Source organism: Herpailurus yagouaroundi, unplaced genomic scaffold (genome assembly GCF_014898765.1).
Source record: "Herpailurus yagouaroundi ecotype Mexico unplaced genomic scaffold, PumYag 308, whole genome shotgun sequence".
In the NCBI taxonomy this organism is placed as follows: Eukaryota; Metazoa; Chordata; class Mammalia; order Carnivora; family Felidae; genus Herpailurus; species Herpailurus yagouaroundi.
This window is the reverse complement of record NW_024412525.1, coordinates 4217846-4233065: the sequence shown is the minus strand read 5'-3', so window position 1 is coordinate 4233065 and position 15220 is coordinate 4217846. Positions and strand designations below refer to the sequence as shown.

The 15220-nt window shown below is 53.5% G+C and overlaps 1 protein-coding gene across 2 annotated transcripts; it reads right to left on the bottom strand.

The window, feature by feature from the left end:
* Window positions 1-410: 410 nt before the first annotated feature.
* Window positions 411-14256, bottom strand: PRELP (proline and arginine rich end leucine rich repeat protein). Of its 2 annotated transcripts, none has more exons than XM_040462329.1 (3): window positions 14089-14256; window positions 5718-6697; window positions 411-2952 (listed from the first exon to the last, which is right to left on the bottom strand). In XM_040462329.1, the coding sequence occupies exons 2-3, from the start codon at window positions 6679-6681 to the stop codon at window positions 2777-2779; spliced, it is 1140 nt and encodes a 379-aa protein (XP_040318263.1). In that variant the 5' UTR covers window positions 6682-6697; window positions 14089-14256; the 3' UTR covers window positions 411-2776. The 2 variants fall into 2 exon arrangements, with proteins under 2 accessions (XP_040318263.1, XP_040318264.1); XM_040462330.1 differs by having other exon boundaries at window positions 14099-14256.
* Between the last annotated feature and the right edge of the window lie 964 nt (window positions 14257-15220).

Below are 15220 nucleotides of genomic sequence, written 5' to 3'. Positions count from 1 at the left end.
ACTCTTCCGTGTTTGTTAACTACATCTCCGCAACTAAACCGGAAGTTTTCCTTGGTCAGGAACGGTGCCTGTTTTGTGTCTTTCGGTATCTGGCTCAGTAATGAGCCTGTGGGAGACCCCCAACAATTTGATATCTGCGGGTTGAAAGAATCCAAGCCTTTGGGCTTCAAATGTAACTCTCAGATCGCCGATCTGACTTTAGGAATAGTGTTTTCTGACCGTTGTGAGTTTGGGAGAAATTTGCCGAGAGAAGGCGTCGGAATGGTTTTCTCAGAGTTTCTTAGGAATCAGATCCTTTCTCCACCCATCATCTCCTTAGAGCAGGTAAGAGGTGGGCGGTGGGAGGAGAAGGGTGGCAAGATAGCTCCAAGGCGCTCTTGACGTGTTCACACTGTCAAGTTCAAGCAGGATATTTTTCATATCACTTTATTTCCTCTGCTGTGAAGCGTGTTGGGATGTAGAAGTTGTTTCACAAAGTTAACATGGTTTTGGAGAAAGAACAGATCTATGTAGAGTAACCTACACACCTACTTACACACCTGGACGCGTAGATGTCAACGGCACCGAAAGAATGAACTTGTGTGTGGAGGAGGGGCTTCCTCAAATCCTAGGGAAATCCCTTCTGGCTTACAGCTGCAGGGAGCAACGGAGGAAGCAGACTTAATCTAGACGGGCCGATGGGATGATGCCGATTGTGTTGCTGCTGGAGCGAAACAGTTTAGGTTTGCGGGACCAGAAAGGACCCCTGCCCTCAGGGGAACCACAGGAGCTGTGCTCCCCCTGAGGGCCCCATGTGAGGGGCTGAGGTTTGCAAGGTGTGAAGGTGCAGAAGGGGGGCTTATCCAGGCTTAGCATGAGCTTGCTTATAGCCACAGTGATATACTGACTTTAAGCAGGAGCCTTGGAGAAACCAGCTGCAGCTAGGAAGAATGAGGCAGTTACATGGGAGCACAGCAGGGGTGGGGGGCACGGCGGGGGGAGGCTATGATGAAATGGGCCCCGTTTTCCGTAAATGAGCAAGAGAGAAAGACGAGATCAAGTACAATGGGAATTTCTTGAAGTTAAGGACCCGGCTTGATCCAATTTCTGAAACATCTCTGCAACTGGGTGGGCACGGTGTCTTACTTATTTCTAGAACATTCACCTCCACCAACATATACACTAGGGAGCTGTAGAGGGGCCGCGTCCCCTGGAGGGCGGAAGGGACAGGGGATGGGAGCAGGTCCTGTGGGGTCCAGGCTCTGCTTGGAGGCCGGTCAAGCCCCTCACTTGGCCCGGGCAGGGAGGGTGGGGAACTGTGAGGGGAGAGACAGTCCAGGTAGGGAATAAATTACTGCAAGGGAAAGGGGATAATATTAGATAATTAGAGCATGGTTTAAAGAGTGGAGCTGCAGACTAGAGCATGAATGCTGGAGAGGCCTCGGCGCGCAGATGTGGGGACTGAGGGCAGAAGGGGCCGGCAAGGTCAGACAGCAAACAGGAACGAGTCATATCCTCACCTGCGTTCCTGAAGGTTCCCACTTGTGCTCACCCACGATAGGAATCAGCCCCTGGCCTCAAGGCCTCTGTACCTTCGCGCCCTTTGCATCCCAGAGGAGAGGGAGACTGTGCACTCCCCCCCTGGCTCTTCAAGTTGGAACCTGAGGCCGGCTCCTTGACTTGGTGAAACCACCCCAGAGAGAGGCGAGGGGGAAGACGGGAGCCAGCTGTGACCTGTACCAGCCACCAGGTGTCACTGATGCGTCTGCCTTAGAGGGGGAAGCCAATTTGAACTTGTGGAGGAGGCTTCTGGGAGATTTCCAGGTGCTCCGCCTCTCCCAGAACACTTTCTCGTGAACTGCTTCCGGGCTTTGGAGAGGTTTGGGCCGTCCACACTGATCGAGAACAGATGGCGGGGCAGGGCTAGTGACTCTGCACCCTTCCCTGTGGACACTGTGTTGCCCGAGGCCTAGCCTCATGTCTAGACGGGCAAGGGGCTGTGGGACCATCTGCACCCACAAGGGCCCAACCCCAGGGCTCTTGACTCCCTCCCCTCGCCCGCTGGCCGATACCTAGTTCTTAAAGCTACTTTCCTGGGCTGTTCCTCCCTGTCCTTCCTCTGGAAAGAGCGAGGCCCAGCCAGAAGGGTGTGTGCTGAGGAGAGCCCCAGCTCTCCCTGTGAAGAGACTGCCAGATGTGGATCCTTGCAGGAACCCCGACCCTCTGCCTTCCTTCGGCCATTCCCTTGCATTTCCTTGCTGGAGAACACAGGCGGTAAAGAGCCAGCACGATGTGTGTGGTGCCAGTGGGCAGGGAGGTGGGGTGGCAGTGTTAGAAGGCGGGATCCTTGGCTAAGGGGCCTTCTGGGGCCGGAGCTGTCCATCATGGCGGCGTCTCCAGCAGGACTTGCCGAACCTCACCTCTGGGCTCCTCCCGACCGTCTTCGGCTTGCTTTGGCCAGGACCAAGTTCCGACGTCAGTCCATGGCCCGGACTTACCCAGCAGTGACAGGGAGGAGGAGGACAGAAGAGGATGTGAAGTCTTTAGCTCCTGGGGCTAGAGGTTTGGGTGTGCTGTGGGTGTCTGTGAGCGGGGTGAACCCCATCTAGCCCTTAGACGTCTTGCTGTAGAAGCCGCGGGTGCAGCGGCGTGTGTTGGCTAGGCCCTGCCTCAGGAAGGTGGGACGAGAAAGGCAAAGCTGGGAGCAAGAAACAAAGAGAAAACGAATGGTGGGCACCGGCACGTGGGCCACTAGCATTCAAGTGCGCTCAGAGGAGACCCAGGGGCAGCGTAAGGCCTAAATGACCACGGATTGCAGCAGGCGGAAGCACATCATGAGGTCCAGTGGGATGGGCGGCTTCAGGTGGTTCCCGTCCAGCCTCAGGTAGCGCAGGTGTGGCACGTTCTCCAGATCCGAGGAGAAGTCATGGAAGGCGACTAGATTGTTGGGGCAAATCTGGGTCCCATTGATCTCTGTGGAGGAAGAAGGGAGAAGTCAGCCAGCGAGGTGGGTGGGGGGTTGGGACACACGGGGCTGGAGGCAAACACGAGCAAGGAAGAGGGGAAGGACGGCCGAGGATAAGAACCCGGGCTGGCCGCTGTCAGCGTGGGGAGTCTGCTTCAGATCTGTCCATCTCTCCCCGCCCCTCCCTCTCCACCCCCTCCCCCCACTCTCAAAAATAAAAAGAATAAAACAGAATAAAAAAGAATTTGAGTTCTCTTCTCTGGGATTGGCTGACCTTGGGGAGCCGTGACCTTGGGTGCATGGGTTTACTCTATTCATTTGCAGAACGAACTAAGTCAGAATCGATCAACCACTGTCAGTGGAAATTCACTCTGCAGAGTCCTGGAAGAAGTAAACTGCGAGCTGGACCTTCACACGTGGGTGGGACCACAGCAGGTGGAGACCTGGGGGATGGTGTTCTGATAGAGTGACCTATTCTGATAGAGTTGCAGAGGCCGCAAAGCTCACGGCGACATCCGACATCCGGGAGTAGTAAATAGCACGATGAGATGTGCCAGGGCGATAAGCTGGGCAGGTAAGCAGTGGCCACGCTGTGGTCGGCTTTCCAATGGAAAACGAGATTCCACCTCTGCTCAGATGACATCAGATAATGTCACCTTCCAAATGAATTTCTTATTCTCCCTAAACCTTGCCTCTTTCATCATCATCTGTGGGGTCAGCATCATTGTTGCTGATGTTGGTTTCCTTCTTCCTCTCAATTCCTCATCAGAGTAGCAGAAAGAGCCCCGACAGAGGTGGGTTTTATTCCTATGACCGCTGTGACTTTGGCCTGTCACCTTACCACCCTGACATTTCGTTCAAATCTGCGAAATGGGGGGCGCCTGGGTGGCTTGGTAGGTTATGCATCTGACTTCAGCCCAGGTCATGATCTCACGGTCCGTGAGTTCAAGCCCCGCGTCGGGCTCTGTGCTGACAGCTCAGAGCCTGGAGCCTGTTTCAGATTCTGTGTCTCCCTCTCTCTCTGCCCCTCCCCTGTTCATGCTCTGTCTCTCTCTGTCTCAAAAAATAAATAAACGTTAAAAAAAATTTAAAAATCTGCGAAATGGGGACAGTGGTACCTGCCCCTCACCTCCGATGAGAGAATGCCGGTGAAGGCATTTTGCACACTGGAAAGGACGGGGCAGGTGGCAGCATTAAGATCATTGTTGAGAACGCGGTTATCACACTGACCCAGGGCTCACTCCACCCATTCTGTCTGTCAGCGACACGGGAGACAGGCTGGGGGTAAGGGGTACCTGTGGAGGGGGTGTGATTTTTTGGACTTCAGCCTCAAAAGGCTGGTTATCTGCTAGCCGCCTGCTCTTCCATAACCCGATAGAAACCTGTGAGCCCTTTATTGAAGTATTCTTTCTGCCTGTTTTCCCAACCCATCTAGCGTTCTGGGGGTAATACATGCCATCAGCTTACTACCTGCAGGATAAAATTAGAGTTTCCCCCTTTCCTGAATTTGTTTTTTTGCAACCTTTGCAAAAGCCCTCCCCTAGCGGTACCTGGGTGGCTCAGTCGGGTGAGCGGCAGACTTCGGCTCAGGCCGTGACCTCATGGTTCATGAGCCTGCCTGGGATTCTCTCTCTCCCCCTCGCTCTGCCTCTCCCCCACTTATGTTCACTCTCTTTCTCTCTCAAAATAAATAAACTTAAAAAAGAAAGCCCTCCCCCACTTTCTGTAATTATTCCAGATGAGTGAATGAGACTGGTCTCCCATTCATTTGTTTCAAGATTGTCGAAATTCAACGATCTCCCTCTCATTCTTGGGCTCGGAAACTAAGGATTGCTGATATGATTTCGGGGCTACGTCCCTTTTCCCTCGGTCCCCTTCATCCTATAGCTGCTGCGTTCCTGGTATGGATGTAGCCTGGGTTTATTCAAGGACCAGATGGGATTCTCCCTTGTTCTTAAAGCTTTCTGTTGATGGCTCTACTCAGACCTGACATTTTTGATCGAAGCAAAACTGGGACTTCCAGCCTCTTCTTCTGGGCTGTGATTTTTATCCAAAGCCCAGGATCCTAGAAGTGCAGCTGAGGCAAATTCTGCCTGGAATGTACTATCTTATATGACTAAATAGTCCAGCCTTCCAGATAGATTCAGAAAGAGCCTTCACACTGACATGTTTCTCTGGCTGCCACTTTTTTTTTTTTTTTTTTTTGCCAGCTGCCTATCCTGAGTATGCGGCTGCCAGTCTGTGTACATCTTCAAGAGATTCTTCTAAACCTCGTTTCAGTCTTGCTATCACAGCTTCTGCGGCAGACAGGCCCAGGACATTTCAGGGCAGGCATTTAAATGTCACCGTTCCGCTTTCATGAGAATGTCCATGACTCTGTCCCGTGTCAACCCTACCACCTGTAGATCCGGAGGGCAGAGGAGCTGGGGCTAACGAGAAGGGACAGAGGAAGACAAGCTGTTACCCTCCAAGCGTGGTACTCTAGGCACGTGATGTTAACCTACCAAATCCTCATATCGACTTTGTGACAGAAGGTACTATTCCCATTCTCACTTTACAGATGAGAAAACTTCTGTAGAGCTGACCTCTCTCTTCAAGGTCATACAGATAGTAAGTGACACGGTCAAGATTTGAAGTCCAGTGCCAAGTCGGGTGCTTTTTGGCTCCACCTCCTCCCCCCAGTGCTCCCAAGAAAGGGTTGAGGCAATAAGAACCTCCCCTTCCCTGGCTGTGGCCGTGGCCGTGGCCGCGGCCCCGCCCCACCCCCACTCACTCTCTATGCTGTTGTTGTTGAGGTACAGGTGCTCCAGATTGTTGCTGATGGCGGGCACGCTGCTGATCTTGTTGTGGGACAGGTGGAGCACGAGCAGATTGGAGATGTTGAAGGAGTTCTTGGGCAGCCCTCTGTCTGACAGCCTGTTGTAGTTAAGGCGAATGAAGGCGAGGTTGGGGAAGCCCTTGAAGTATCCATTAGGGATGGTCTCGATCCTGTTGCTGTCCAGGTAGAGCTGGTGGATGGCCGCGGGGACCTTGGGTGGCATCTTTCTCAGGATGTTGTGGGCCAGGTTGAGTTGCATGAGGTTCTTGAGGCCCTGGAAGGTGTCGGGCTTGAAGACGCCATCACTCAGCTTGTTGTGTTGGAGATCCAGGAGCAGCAGGCTCTCTAGCTTGCTGAAGACGCCGGGTGGGATTCTGGAGATCTGGTTCCGGCTCAGCCTCAGCTGCTCCAGGTTCCGGGGCAGGGCTGACGGCACCTCTTCGAGCTGGTTCTTCTCCATGTAGAGGAAAACCAGACTGGGTAGTTTCTCCAGTACCTTCTGGTCTATCTTGCGAATTCGGTTGTTATCCAGGTTGATCCACCTCAGGCCCGTGGCGTTCTGGAAGGACTCCACTGGGAGCTCAGTTATGAAGTTGTTCTGGAGATAGAGGTAATGGATGCGGGCCGGGATGACGGGGACCTTTCGAAGGTTGCGGCTGTCACAGTAGAGGGCAGAAGGGAAGTCAGAGGGGCAGTAGCATTCCCGGGGGCAGTCAGGGAAGATGGATGGAGGGCCTGGTGGGAGGGGAGGGGGCAGGTCTGTAGGCTCTGATGGCTCATGGGGCTGAACAAAGCCGGGTGTGGGCCCGGGTCTGGGCCGGGGCCTGGGCCTAGGTCTGGGGCGTCTTGTCAGCTGGCCTTGGGCCACTGAGGCCAAGATGAGGAGAAGTGGGAGGATCCAGCAGAGGGATGACCTCATGATCCAGGTGATGTACCTGCAGGGAGGAGACACACGAGATCATTAGCCATCTGGGCCTCCATAGTCAGGGGCCCCGTGTTGGTGGCTAGAGTTGGCCAGGATGGGTGCCAGGGGGGCTGCGGGAGGGACCTGTAGAAGCACTCTTCATTCGCCCGTATCCAGCAGATGGGAAAATAACAAGGGCTTGAGGGTCCAGGCCCCTGGCCCAGAGGCCTAGCTGCTCAGTGTGTTAAGCCTGCTCTGGCAAGGGTGAGCCATCCTTACAGAAAGCACGTTGGCTGTGAATCGGGAGCTCTGGGGCTTGCTGGAGACCTTAACCCTAACCTACCCCTAACCCCTAACCTTAACCCTAACCCTAACCTCTCTAGCACTCGGTCTCCCTATCTGCAGCAGGAGAAAATCATCCCTGTTCCTGTAAGAGGGATGTTAGGAAACATAGAGTCCTAAGTGTTCCATCTGCAAGGGTCCTTAGAGATCCCGTAATCCAGTGGTGTTCAAACTGTGCCTCTATTTCTGTGGAGCACCCCCAAGGGAGGGAGACCGAGTGGGCGGATCTGAGGCACCCCACCTCACCCCCCCCCCCCCCCCCCTCCCGTGCCAACCCGAGCAGTCCCTTTGTTTTCAAATCTGTTATGTATCGAGGACTGGCCAAAGCGCGTATTTGAAAGAAGAGTTGCGTTGCTAAAAATGGTTTGAAATCCACCAATCAAGCCCAGACTCCACTGTTTACAAAAATTAAGCACTGGAGGGAAGAAGCGGCTTGCCAAGCAAGGGCAGGAAGCTGTTTAACAGCAAGCCCAGGACAAAGACCCAGGTCTCCTGCCTTCCAGAGCAGGGCTCGTGGAGGTCCTGGAAAGGAAGGAAAGTGCTGTAGACACGCTTGTATCTTGTGTCTGCCCCTGCTCACTCCTTAACCCCTGTGCTCAGCGCTGGTCTTTGCCAGCAGGAGGCATACCAAGAATTTCTCCCCAGATGTGGAGGCTCCTATGAAAATAAACAGGGAAGGGATCAAAAGCTGTGGGGAAATCACTTTCATTTCTTCGGACATGATACTGCTGCCCCCATATCCACTGGAGTTGGTGGTTTTGAGACAGGATATGAAGAAGAACTTCCCGCTAGCCTCTGTGACATAGCGGAGTAGGTCACTGAAGGATATTTGGGGGTTGTGCTCCCAGTGGCTCTGATGACCCTTCAGAGGGAGTCACGTGGTTTGCGTTGAATTAAGCTGGAGAAAAAGCAATAGACCCGGGCTGCAGACAGAAAGTGGCAGCTCCCACGGGCTTCCTCCCCTCCCCTGGCTGGGAAGGGGGCAGGGAGGGGTTTCCTGTTCCCTCCCCTCCACAGGGCCATCAGCCGTAGGACACTCCCCTCTGGTCTGCAGCCAGGGTCCCGGTTCCCACACTGCTTCCCCAGGCCCTCCTTGCTGATTCCTCACAACGCGGTGGTCTGTCCCTCCCCTTCTGGGGTCTGGGGCACGGGGGACAGGCTTGCTGGGGTCCTCTGAGCTAGAGCGGGCCGCAGAGTGTCCCCAGCTGCATCTGGACCCTGGGATCCCTGCATCTGTTCCAGGCCTCGTGCTGTCTTTCCTCTGAGCCCGCATCAGCTTAGACTCCTCCCTTGCATGCTTCTTGCTGGCTTTGCTCAAAGGAAGATGATAGAAGCCTGGCACCAGCTGCTTCGTCCTGGGCCAGGTGCTCAGGAGGCACCGAGGGTGACAAGAAATAGGAGAGAGGGAGAGAGGGCAGAGCTCAACCCTGAGGGGCGGAGGGTGTCTCCCTTCACCTTTCACACACACACACACACACACATACAGGACACCTAGTCTGCTCTCTCTCTCATACGCACACACACACACGCTCCCCTCTCTGCACCATACACCTACGTGTATGGTCCACATGCCATGTGCGTGCGTGCGTGTCCTTACATAGTACACTGAGAATGGGAGGGGGGTAAAGGGAGGGGGAAGGAAGGAGGACAGGAAGGGAATGAGGGAGGGAGGGAAGACAGATGAGCAGGAAGGAGGCAAGAGATTGCCCTGCAGCCTCTGTTGCCCTCCACCTCCGTCCAGAGGGGTCTCTCCCCAGGCAGGCTCCTCCAAGGGGGTCCACGGGGGCCATTTCCCCGGGCCTCCTACCGCAAAGAACCCCACAGTTAGATTCTTGACGTTAGCTCCAGCTGAGGATCCAACAGTCCCCAAAGGACTGGAAAGAGAAGACATTCATTGTAAACTGAACTTGAGTCTTGCTGCCGGGGCCCGTACCCCTTATTGACTGATGATTTATGAATTAACAGTTTACTAGCCCTGTGCTTTTCTTGAAAATAGCACAGTCCTATGCATTTCAAGGGGGTGGTTCAAGGGTCTGTATGCTAAAAACAAACATTTTTTAAAGCCCCCAATTTCGTGACCCTTTTTGTTTTGACACGTCTTTATTTTCCAATTACCTGGAAGCTGGAAATAAGCAAAAGGCTTCCCAGCACTGGCTGCGTGGGGCTCCCTATTTCCCCTCCTTGCCCTTGTCACCCAAAGCGTCTACCAGGTACTGGGCCCCGAGTCATGCAAATAAAGCTGGTCCAGAGCTTCCAGCAAAGACCGCTCTTCTCAGAGCCATTAGGAGGTTTTAGAGGAAAAGTTCTCTGTGCCTGTTCTGTGGAGAAACACTGGATGGATCTGTTCAGCAACCCTTCTCTTAGCCCCACGGCTCAACCACTCTGTGTGTGTGTGTGTGTGTGTGTGTGTGTGTGTGTGTGCACGCGCGCGCCCATGCTTCTTTCTTGAGAAAACAGAGCTCATTTCTAAGGCTTTTCTCTTTAGGCAACGCCTCTTCCTGTTGGAGCCTAACTGTCCAGAGGGGGAGGTCCCGACAGCTCAGCCATTGCCCCGGCAATACACAGCGATGTCTTACATCCCCCTAAGCAGAATCTGTGTGGCAGGGTGGAGGTCCCTAGACTCCAAGGGAGTCATAACCCGCCCCCCCAACCCCCAACAAAGCCCGAAGTCACACTTTCTTATGTTCCTGCCTTCCAGAGCCTTCTGTCCAATCAAAAACTCCCTTAGGGTGGGTCATAAGCGTGCGTGATTTTTAAATTTCGTATGCTTTTGCAAGCACACCGCCCCAGCGTTCTGGGCGTTTCGCAGCGTTCTGCTGGGCTGTGTTCACTGCTTAGTCAATGGGCGCCTGTTAACCAGCTACAAGCCCTAACCTCCCGCTGTTCTGGGCACGGGCTCTCAGAGACCTGCTGCTTCACGGGGGCAAAGCCCAGCCCAACATTCACTCTCTCCAGTTAAGAATATTTCCTACGAGAGTTCTCATTTGGAATTTCGGTTCCAAGTATTGGAGATCTGGGCTTGACTCCTGGCTCGGACCCTCCTCCCCAGGCCCCAAGCTCCTCATGTGTGTGGGGACGAAATGAAATCACACACACGCAGGCATGTCGTAGAACATTACAATCTCTACAAGTGGCAGGGGTTTCACATATTCATCTGTTTGTTTATAAAAGAGCAGGTTCTCTAGGGAAGCTCTGATTTTTAAAGTGAGATAGCCCGCATCCCTACCTAGCTCCTGAATTCATTCAGTTAAGGCTTGAAACCCAGGACTAATGTTGAGACGCAGGGCAGGGCTGGGTTGAGGTTCGCGTGGGTTTGCCAAGTCAGTAAGAGCGAGTTTAAGGGTAGTTGGCTTTGCGTGGAGAGTGTGGGATTGGGGTCGGCCTGGAAGTCAGGTTGGCCTGACAGAAGAAGGTTTACTCCACGCTACGGTCGACTCTTGAGCAACACGGGTTTGGACTGCGCGGGTGTGCTGATGCGCAGATGTTTTTCAATATATATATGCACAGCCCTGTAAATGTATTTTCTCTTCCTTCTGATGTTTTAAAATAACATGGTCTTTTCTCTAGCTTACTTCATCGTCAGAATGCAGCATATAATACATACAGCATACAAAGCATGTGTTTATCCACTGTTGGTTGATGTTATCGGTGAAGCTCCTGGTCAACAGTAGGCTATCAGTAGTTAAGTTTTGGGGGAATCAAAAGTTACATGCCGATTTTCAACTGTGCAGCGGTGGGGGAGAGACTGGCACCCCTAACCTTGAGTTTTTCTAAGGGTCAACTGTACTCATTGGTAGTTTTTTTTTCTTGTCAGATTTCCTGCCTAGCTGGTCATCCCTAAGCCTCCATGGCTTAACCCAGCCAGCATCCCTGCCGTGGAGAATGGGGGTGCCCCCTGCCCCAGGGCTGTGCCCATTGGGATGACCCTCTTTCTTCGCTTCCTTCTTTCCGTTCTAAACTCAGACATTTGAAAGCTATCCTGCTCCCCTTTTGTCTTTCCGAAGCCCAGAAGGACGAAGTCAAGAGAATCAGGTGATCATTTGTCAACAGACGAGTGAGACAGGCTCAGGCTGCCTGTACCCCTTTTAAGGCCTCCAAGTAGGGCTGTGTGGACTTGTGCGGTCGTCAGGTAAGGAAAGGGCTGTGGAGGCATGATGAGTTCGATACACTATTGATGCAGCTGGGGGTGAATCAGAATACAGGGGAGCCTGACTGGGGCGCTGGGGAGAGAGCTTTGTGAATTCTCAGCCCATCTTCTGCTACTTAGTTACGCGGCCCTGTCCTCAGCCTCAGTTTCCTCACCTGTAAAATGGGGATAACAAGTCTTCCCTATCCCTCTGTTCCTCACTCAGCTGTTGTCAGAAACAAGTGTGATAAGCGACTTTAAAATGAACCACAGATCAACAAATACTAAAAATAAATATAACACTATTATGGAGAGACCATCTGTCTCCCCAGCGTCTACCACAAGGCAAAGTGTAAACAGAATGAAGTTTTTTTCGTCTGAGGCCACTAGTCCAGAAGAGCAAGTTTTCCATTCCAAGGGACTAAGGACAAAATGGGACGGGATGGCGGTCCTCCTCTGACAGCCTGTCGCCTCCCTGTATCCTTCGTTCTGCCTCCCTCTCCCGGTATCTCCACCCCCCGAAGAAAGCCTAGAAGAATCTGTCTGATGCCTTCAGCACTTCTATCTAGATCTGGGTCTCAACCCTGCAACTCTTCGGTTGCTCAGCTGGATACCGTGGGCAAACCTCCCACCTCTGCCAACCTTCAGTGTCCTCATCTGTAACGTGGGCACATTAACCCCTTCTTAGCAGATTGCTTTGAAGGTTAAATAAGTAAATGTGTTTAAAGTGAGTGCTCAGTGAATGTTAAGCTGTTGTTGACATTTTTTCAAAGCAATGGGGTCTCTTTAACTTGGCCAGAGGGCAACCCTGCCCTCTACCCAAAGGTAGGGATTCTCCCAGGTGGGTACTGGCTGGTGGCTTTCCCCCAGCTCTTAGACACCCAGCAACCTCCTCCCTTGGGGTCTGTGAGACCACACTTGGGCCTTAGAATCAACTATTTGGAGACCGTAGAAGCTCCCCAGCCGCCCGGGGGAAGGTTCACTTTGTCTTTCCAATTCACTAACCCCACCTGAAGTCTTTCTAGAGCAGGTGAAGGGATGCTGGCCAGGTAAGGCACAGGCTCCCTTCTTCAGCAGGCCCTGGAGCCCCCTGTGATCCATGACTTCCCCTTCCAACCTCTTGCACCTGGCTTTTTTTGGCCTCTTCCAGCCTTGATGTGCTTCCTTCACATGCCCCATAAGTGGGGCTGCCCACCGGGGAGGTGAAGGGGGAGTGCAGAGCTTGGTGTTCAGCCCATCCTCTGAGCACATGGGAACAGACAGCTGTTGGGCAGGAGGAGAGGGGATCTAGAAGGGATGGGGACGGGCCCAGTGCAGTGCTCAAGCAGATTAGCAAGTGAGAGGACACATAAACTCTTTGGAGCTATTTTGGGGGGGATCTCTCTTTCTGGAAGGTTCCCTATGATATGGTTGCCGCTGCTTGCAAGGAAGAGGCCCACAGCAGATCTTCCCTGTCCCTTCAGGTGCATGTTCCCACTCCTCGGAAGAGGGTGGCCCATTCAGGACACCCTGGAGGTCCTCCACCGGCGGTCCTTGTCCAGGAAACCGCACAGCCCTTCTGCCCAGCTAACACTGCCCAGGCATGGGTCTCTCTCAGGCCCCTCATTCAGGTGCTCAAACCCTAGCTGACCATTAGGATCCCCTCGAGTATTAAACAACAGTAGATTCCTGGGTTCCATCCCATAGGTCTATATTTTTAGTAGGCTCCCCCTCCCCCACAGGTAATTTTGAAGATTGACCACATTTGGCAACCCTGATCTGCCCACCGCTACCTGTCCTGGGACAGCACTCTCTCTGCTTTTGTAGAGGCATAAGGTGGTGGTGGGGGGGGTTGTGGAGGAGGGGGTCCAGCCTACTAGGAAATGAGACCCATTCAATTATCCACTTCAGCCTCCCCCTCCCTGACTGATGGAGGAATTACCGTCTTTTTGCCCTCTGCCACAAGGACCCCTCGCCAACCTGGGATGATTTGGAAATTGCTTTAAAGAGAAATCTTCCCTGGCTGCCCACAGGGGGGAAGAAAAAAATCAATGAACTGTCCCCAGAGCTGGGAAGTAGGACCTCCAAGGCTTAGAAGTTGGGTTGCTCTCTTCCCTTTCTTTCCAAAAGCCAAGTGGTTTGGACCAGAGAGGGAAATTCAGAGCTACTGGGAAGACACTGTGCAAGTTGGAAAGGCACTTTTTTTTTTCTCCCTCCTACCCAATTAATTTCTAAAGAACGAAGCAACCCTTCCAGCGCCTGCCCTGGTTCATCTCCTCCCTGCTCGGCCTCACTCAGGACACATGATTTTCTTTTGGCTCTGCTATCTCAGTGGGAGACCCACTTTCTCTTTGCTCTTACAGCTGGGGAGGCATGTGAGAGGGTGAGAGACAAGACAGAGAGACCGAGAGAGACAGAGACTGAGTGTGTGTGTGTGTGTGTGTGTGTGTGTGTGTGTGCTGGCACCCAGTCACTATGTGGTTTAGCTCTGCACGTCGGATGCAGTCAGAGAGGGGACGGACAGGACACCTTCATATTGTGTGTGTATTGACGTGAGTGTGCAGGGAAAGCGCGGTCTCCCTGGGACGCGTGTGCGCCCATGATGGCCCGTGACAGTATGCGAAAGGTGCAAAGAAATGGGTTCTAGAGTCGGGTTTCCATAGAAACACCTGAGGTGTAGGAACACTGTGTGCAGCCTAACTCCCTGTGCGACGGCAAACATCGGCGCCCAGAAGGTGTGACTTTTGCATCAGGCAAATACGTAGGCACGGAATGAGGGAGAGAAGGTAGTGGAGGAGGGCGCAGAAGAAATGGGGAAGGCTAACTGGAGCTCATTTGAAAGGCAAAAAGGTGGGAGGAAGGAAGGAGGCAAGGAGGACGTAGAGACCAGATCAGTAACATCAGCTGGACAGAGCAGGAGGAACCCTGCTGGAGGAAGGGGTCTTTCCCCCCCCGCATCTCCCCACTGGGCTTACCTGCACACACCTGCCTCTCCTCTGAGCTGTGGGTTTATTCCCCAGGCAAGGCTCCCCCTCTTCCTCCCCCACCCTTCGGTGGAGCTGTGGCAGCAGAGAGCCAGCTAGAAGTTCTGATCTCCCGGTGGTGCCTGCCCGCTTGTGTTTGCCTGACTTTGCTTCTACCAGATCCTAGTGGGGTGGGGAGGCTAGGTTAGGGGGAGGGATGGGCAGATTGCAGGGAGGGAGGAGAAGGAGGAGGGAGGGGAGGGAGGGAGGAGGAAGGAGGGAGGGAGGGAGGGAGCTTGGGAAAGGAGGAATGACAACAATAAAGTCTTTATTTGGCAGCCAAAACTCCCAAAGACTTCATCCACACACCATGCCCACTAACGGACTCGTTTTTAATAACATTTCCTTCTGTTGCTGCTGCTTCTGGGGGGGAGATTGTTTGACCCATGTTTGGAAAACAAGCCAAATGAACAGAGGAAACAGGCATGAAAAGCAACCTCTGTACAGGCCACAGCTGCATAGCTGGGTCCAGCCCCAGCCTGTTTCATGCCTCCTCCGAACAATCGCCCTGCCTCTGCTGCCCGTTGCTCTCCCGGTGTTAAATTCCCAAACCAGTGAGGGGCGTGGGGTGTTTCCCGAGCAGCGGTCATCCTGCCCTTTCCCACCTTCTCTAGGAGGGTTGCGAAGGGAGTGGGGTCTTGCCATACAGTGAGCTGGCAGGAAGATGGCCTCGGTTTGGCTGCTGGAGGGATGCTCTGAGGACCAGAGACGGCAAAGTCCGGCCCGGGGTCACACAGCAAAGGCGGGCAGAAGTAAGATTTGACGTAAGACCTAAAGTCACGGTCCCTTGCTCCTGGTTCACTTTTTCTATCACAGTAGAGAGAGCCGTGGCGCCTAGTGGCAAGGAACTCCCTCCACCCACCTCCCATCGGGGGGGGGGGGGTAGAGGGAGGAACGCTGACATTAGGATCAGCAGCCCTGGGCTCTGCCACTCGCGAGCGGTGCTATGGCGGGCAAGTCCCTCAGTTTCACGTGGAGCCTCAGTTTCCTCCTCTGTGCAGTGGAGATAATACCTACCTCACGGGGTTGGCAGGATTAAGTGAAATCACGGATGTGAGGGCACTTGATAAACTGGGAAGATGTT